General features: G+C 35.0%; 1 protein-coding gene across 1 annotated transcript; it reads right to left on the bottom strand.

Moving 5' to 3' along the window:
- Positions 1–1048: 1048 nt before the first annotated feature.
- Positions 1049–4173, bottom strand: LOC121980418 (F-box protein At4g18380-like). The gene is made up of 3 exons (XM_042532444.1): positions 3979–4173; positions 1252–3722; positions 1049–1146 (listed from the first exon to the last, which is right to left on the bottom strand). The coding sequence occupies exon 2, from the start codon at positions 3574–3576 to the stop codon at positions 2515–2517; it is 1062 nt and encodes a 353-aa protein (XP_042388378.1). The 5' UTR covers positions 3577–3722; positions 3979–4173; the 3' UTR covers positions 1049–1146; positions 1252–2514.
- Positions 4174–6688: the final 2515 nt, after the last annotated feature.

The following is a 6688-nucleotide window of genomic DNA, read 5'->3' as shown; positions in this document are numbered from 1 at the left end:
TAATTTATTTATTTAAAATCTTATCTTCAACTTATTTATAAACATTATTCAAGTTTTTAATGGATCTCAATTATCAACCTTATTATTCTTATAATTTATATTTTTTTAAAAAACAACCTATTCATAAAATTTATATTACTTTTTATACTATTTTTAACGTGTTATAAATACTATTTTTAATTAAATTTATATAAAATAATAAATAATTTTATTCATAAATTATTCATAATATTATTCATAAATATTAATGAATAAATTTAAATTCAACTTATTTAATTACATATATTTTGCAATTGAATAAATATAGATAAATTTTATCAAGTTAAATGGTTGATTTATACATTTATAGCCCGAATCGTTTTGCGAAGTTAACGACAACACCTGCGCCACGCCCCTCATCATTATTCCTATCCGGATACTTGCCCACTCTTATCTTCCACTAGAATGATTGCAAAATTTATGGCATGCATCTCTCTCATTTATGCTGTCCTTCCTTTCCACAACCAGGCAGCATGGAGCATGTGGGGCAGCAGCAAATGAGAGTCCATTACCTTTGCAGGGTACAAATCGTATACTTTTTCAAGGTTTGGTTTCAACTTTCATCAGCCTTCTTGGTTAACTTAATATTAACCAATAATCTCCATACACAGTATCATCTTAGTTGACTCAAGCTGCTTGATTCATTAATGAAGCAGCAAAATAAACAGACAAAATTCTTCAGTCAATTTTAAACAACTTATGAGAAATTATTCTTAGTGCCTGCCTGGCAAGGCACACCTCTACAACTAATGAAATACTGCATCTCTGTAGATACGATTGGAACACTCACAATAAATTATCAGGAATAGGCAGGCAGCCAGTCGCATGGTCCAAGAATCAATCTCGACTTCAAAGTCCAGTACTGCCTCCATGTTTCTCCTTGCCATTGGCATTAGGTTCCCACCAACCTTTTTTCCTTTTGTCTTGACACAATAATAAGACACAGGTAATTAAATGTTGACCAAGAAGCTAATTAAAGAAATCAAGTTCTTGATTCTAAATATCTAACCAAGTGCACAGACATCACAAGTTGATTCGCAGACATGGACTTCTACTGACCATATCAAAAGAATAAATCAATTGCTGCCAGCAAGATATCCACCTCTCCTTTTCAAGCAGATAAGGAGGGTGGGCAGATAAGGTCAGAGATAAAGGATGGCTTCTTTTGAGCAATTCATTTTCATTGTTAATCAATTGTCAGCATGTACTTACCTTTCAGGCTGACTTCCCATGCATTGCCACCCAGCATGATTGTCTGCATCCATCTTGTAACGTGAATGAGAAGAAATTTATGTAGTCAGCATTAGTGTACATGGCCAGTAGCTATGTTCAAAGTGGACTTTTATTGCATAAATCAACCCTAAACATGTGGGCAAGCACTCATAGCACAACTGTATTAGATGAATACTTGCTGTACCCAATCAAAAAATGGAAAATATTCTATATTGAATGGGTGATTTGGTTAGTGAACAAATAATAATACTGGTACTAGTCCTTTCACCAGTGAGCATATTATAAATCACATTATTGAAACAAAACAAGCTTTTCTATCTGAAGATTGCTGCAGTTGTCAAAATGTGTATCAAAAGCCGATACAAAATTACAAAAGATGCTTAAATTGTCCAGAAAGATGTCATTATCCATCAGGTAGGTAGTGATCTATGAGTTTTCGTGTGTAACTCATCCCTTACAAAAGAGCTCTTCCAGAAAATGATTATCGTCTAAATCATCACAATGGAAATAGCATTTCCCAAAAACAGCTACATGTTTATCTAACGATATTTCATAACTAAATCCCTAGACCACAACATTCCAGATTGTTTAAACTATAATTTATCAGGTCAATAGAGATCCGTATGTTTTCATACCAAGAATGAAACGACTATGCAGATCACAAATTGAGAAATGACTAAAGATAAAACTTGGGGAAGCAGGCTGCAAGAAAATTAGGCATTTAGCCAATCAGAATTTGTAGCATGTTCTTAGTAGAAACTATTTGTACCATTTTCAAGCAGAATTAGGCTCCAAGAGAACCAGGACAACAGTTTTCGAGCAATAAAGGTTGAACCATTATTTCATTAGACTACCCAACTTAGATATGAGATATGAAACTAGGTTGGTCTCCACAAATGAGATTTTGAGATAACTTATGGACATGTTGGTTGTAATTAATACTACCTTTATCAACACTCAGATATGTAATTGCACCCACTGTACAACTTAAGGAAGTATACAAATCGTGACAATGAGATGAAAATTCACACCTTGATAGTCCATATTATGCACTAAACCATAGAACCAGATGCTCTTACTAAACAAAAAAGCATAAAATTTTGGAAATTGCATTCCTACTCAACTACAGAAGTGAAATATCATTCCAGTAGAAATGGGAATCTGAAAGTGGTTCAACATCAATGGACAATAAAAACCAGTGCAAGCCATAGGAAGATAACTAAGACAAATGATGAAATTAGTCTAAAAACCATTCATCTCCAACAAGTAAGTTCGTCTCTTCCCTAATGCCGTAACAGCAGCTTGAAATGGCCCATCGAATGCCCCACAAACTAATGCCTCAGTTTCCTTCTTGGCACTGTTAACACAGCTTGTCCCTTCTCCAGCAGGCTTGATGACAACAAGTGTAGCTCCCTGCATCCTCATTCCCTCAGGAAGCTCCAAGTATGGAGCATATTTTAGCTTCATATTTGATGCTGGTACCTGACTCCTGTTTGATGATGCTGAGGCTGTCAATGGCTTCTCCCTGAACTCTTTCAGCTGTTCGACTCCCATGGTCAATGTCCCCTGACCATCAGCATCTGTCAAGACCAAGCTTTTCAATGTTCTGTGTTCCTTAACTATCTGATGGAGAAGATAATGCCTTGTTGATGCAGCAATCAATGAGCTAATAGTCCAAACAACACGGAGCTTCAACCCTCCATTTGTATAGAAGGACTCTGGTATGCTTCCGTTGTCTTCCACCGACCCTTCCGAATTTACTGAATCAGAACCAGGTTCAATCCTGGTTCCACCCAATATCACACAATTCTGAAGAGTGCTTCCAAACTCTGCTCTCCACTTCAAGAAGACCCCATCCTCTGTTCCAACATCAGCAGCCGGTAGCTCAATCCTCAGGTTGCGCACTTGAGTGAAAGTCTTGAGGACTTGAGCTGGGGAATGATGGAAGATTCGTGGAAAAAGAGGTTTATTTCCACCGTTGGTGCTCTGAAGGTGATGAAAGGGCTTGAAGATGCGGAACAACATGACCTTTAATAGATGGGCAAAGATATTTCTGGGTTTAGGGGAAGAAAGACTTATAGCATCACAGTCACCATCAACAGACACTATCCGATCTATCTTGACATACAGATCGTGAACAAGGGGAACAAGGGAATTGAAGCGCTTTGACACAGCCAAGCAGCGACAAAGAGAACGGACATCAGCGAGCTTGTTGAATATAAGAAGGAGCAATGAATCAGGAATTTGGTCAAAATGGTCCTGGTTGAGTGAGGGGTCTGCATGAATCCGGAATTTGGTCTGCATTTCTCTTGATAGGGCAATCAAACAATTAAGGGTGGTAGCAAGATCGACTGATGTCTAACCTAGCTCAGCTGTAACGACAAGAACTTAGTGACAAAGAAAGCAAGGAGGGATCTTTTTCCAGGCCGATATAGAGAATAATCAATAACCTGCGGAAAGACAAATAATCTCCACGATTAGTATCGATTTCAAAAATCAACCACAGCTCAACATTCAACCAGAGAAAAGCAAGCCCCGCTCCCAAGTTCGGTGATTCATAACCTTTCCACCTCCAGACACCGACAGAGGCAGTTAAAACGAACGAATCTTATCGAAGAGCACAACATCAAGAACGCAATCAACAAAACCACGTAGCTGAATCACCTCTACAGAGTGAACAAAGACTCAATTTTGAGCAGTAATTACCTTCCACTAGGGCGACCTCCAACATCCAATTTTTGACTGGAAAACCGAGAATAATAAAGCAAGAGAGCACCCTGTTACATGACTGGATGCAGCATCGCGTTCTTCTGGTCGTGATCACCGATACGATGTGGCGGAGGCGGAGCTGGGAGTGAGCGGAGGGGCAGAAGGCAGCGGGTTATGTCGTCCCTTCCGGGGATCCCCCTTTTATAGAATAAACACCTTCTTTTTTTAAAAAATTTATTTTCCTCCGAATTTCCAAATTTCCACGATTTTGTTAAAAAAAAAAATCTTACTCAAAATAGACCTAACTTAGTTATGATTAGTTGTATGGAAATATTTATAGTATTACTATTAATATTACTATTATTAGCTTCTGAGAGCCCGTTGGTTGAATTCCTGTGTTCGCTGTCCAGCTGTTTGCATCGACAATCTCACAGTTAGAGTCCAAATTTGGAGTCACGGTTGCAATTTGTAACTGAAATTGGTTGATTAGTCGATTAATCCAACTCAACTAATCTAATTAAACAAATTGAACTACTGATCTATTCGATACGATCAACTTGACCCAACCCGACTTACCAAACTGGCCTAATCAGTTCGTCCAACCAAACGACTCAGTTTTGTTCATTATCTATATTCCTCTATTTTATTAAATTTATATATTTTAGAGAGTGAAATAAAGAAAAAATATGCATTATTTTAAAAATAAAAATAGCATATCTAGTAGGCATTCTTAATTAGAATAATAAAGAATTATAATTATACTAAACTCGATATCTACAATCTAAATTAAGTTCTGAAATCAAATATAGAAATATTCATACTACTAAAATTAGAAGGGAGCACAATGGTTGTTCCTATTAGACTAAAAAAGGAAACCCTAAAGGGATTGGAATTGAAATGAATAGGAGACAAAGACAAGGTCACCAAGATAATCAAAGAACAAGTTAATTGAGGAGTGTACTTTTTGATCCAATGAAGGCTTTGCCAAAATTAAAAGGTATACACTAACTCAATTTGGGGTAAAATGTTATCTCCAAAACCCTAGATTCATTTGCCCTTGATTTCTTTACCCCTTTCTATTAACCCTAGAATTGGACTTAGTTATGAAATAAAACTATGCCATTTTAATGGTTTAGGTTACCTTGTTAATAAACAATCTAACACACTCTGATTTTATCATCATAGTTTAATCACATTTGCAAGATGCCAGGATACTCTTTGATTTTATAAAGGAAAAAAAAACATCAACTGTTTGTTTTTGTGCCTTGTTTCTTTGCTTATGGGTAATTCAAACCATTCTGCCTTTGCCTAGAACCCTAGATTTAGTGTTTGCCAATAGAAGGATAGAGTAAGCAGCATAAGAAATGGAGTTCCCTTGCCCACACAACTCAGCTAGAGACCTAAAAGGATTAAGTAAGTTGTTTGAAGGTCGGCATTTGAATATATATAAGTTGCACTTGGAATTTATCTAGTAGACAAATTAGATAAAAAAAATGTCTATCTCCAAGATTGATCGGGCGAAACCTAGATACTTAGATAATAATAAAAAAAATAAGTTGTATCAATTTTCTATGTATTAGGATTCGTCAGGGTAATTGTTTCACGAACATCATATTTGTTGTTTTGTTGAGGGATAAGTAAAATTTGGAGGATTTACATCAATGGTCTAAAGTTTAAATTTGTATATGTATTATAGGTAGGAATTTAGTGATATCACTTCAAATTCAAATGAAGAATTATTTCATATCCAAAAATAAATAATAATAATAATAATTCCAACCAGAGTTTTTTTTTTTTCCAAAAACATTAAATTAAATCTTAGGTATAATAATTTATAAAAAAACTAAAAATTATAAGAGCAGTAAACCTCTATAGTTAAATAAGGGTGAATTCACTCTCTTTTTATTTTAATACCAAAATATTTTAATTTTTGTTTGGGAAAAACTACTTGAATATTTTTTTTTTAAAAAACATTCAATCTAAGTAATAAAACTTCCACTTTGACAATTGTAAACTGGACCAAGTTTGGCTCCACAATCTATAATATTTATCATGCTTTAAACTTGATCTCCAATCTCTAAATCCAAGCTTGATGAGCATCCCTTGTTATAGCAAAAGTTACTTGCGTTCATTTCAAACATCTTTCATAGTTTATCTTTAAGTTATGTGAAAAGAGATAAATCATAAAATCAACTTGTACTTGATCGTCAAGTGGTTAAAGAGTGAAAGAAATTTTTTTTTTCTGAATATATACGTTCATCGAAAATTGACCCCTTGTCCTATTATAATAAAATTCCTGCTCTCTCTAACAAATTGGGTACTCTGTGGAGATAACTTGATAAGGATCCATAAATCTATGTGAGGTGTTTTAGTGTGATAGTGGAGAGACTACAGGGTTTCACCAAATATGAATGATTTTTTCAATTATAAGTTGAACTTTGTGCTTTGGCAAAAGTATAATCTTAAAATGAGGAGAATTATACACATTATTTAAGCCCCACCTAAAAAAGAGTTACAAGTTAACGAAGATAGCATATAGACACAACTTAAACATAATAAGCAATGGTTAGGCCTCACGAGTCGAAGGAATAGTTCTCTCGTATGTGTGACTTTGCTTTGATACTCTATTTTAGTCTCGCATGGAGAATCATGAAATAATTTATAGCTTAAGTATTTTATCTAGTGATTAATTATAATAAATATTTTT

The sequence above is a fragment of the Zingiber officinale genome, chromosome 5A (assembly GCF_018446385.1).
Source record: "Zingiber officinale cultivar Zhangliang chromosome 5A, Zo_v1.1, whole genome shotgun sequence".
Lineage (NCBI taxonomy): Eukaryota > Viridiplantae > Streptophyta > Magnoliopsida > Zingiberales > Zingiberaceae > Zingiber > Zingiber officinale.
The sequence above is the reverse complement of the archived record's forward strand: the minus strand, read 5'-3'. Positions and strand labels throughout refer to the sequence as shown.

Excerpts from the sequence above, each read along its gene's own strand:
- LOC121980418 (XM_042532444.1), bottom strand. The coding sequence starts at position 3,576 with ATGCAGACCAAATTCCGGATTCATGCAGACCCCTCACTCAACCAGGAC.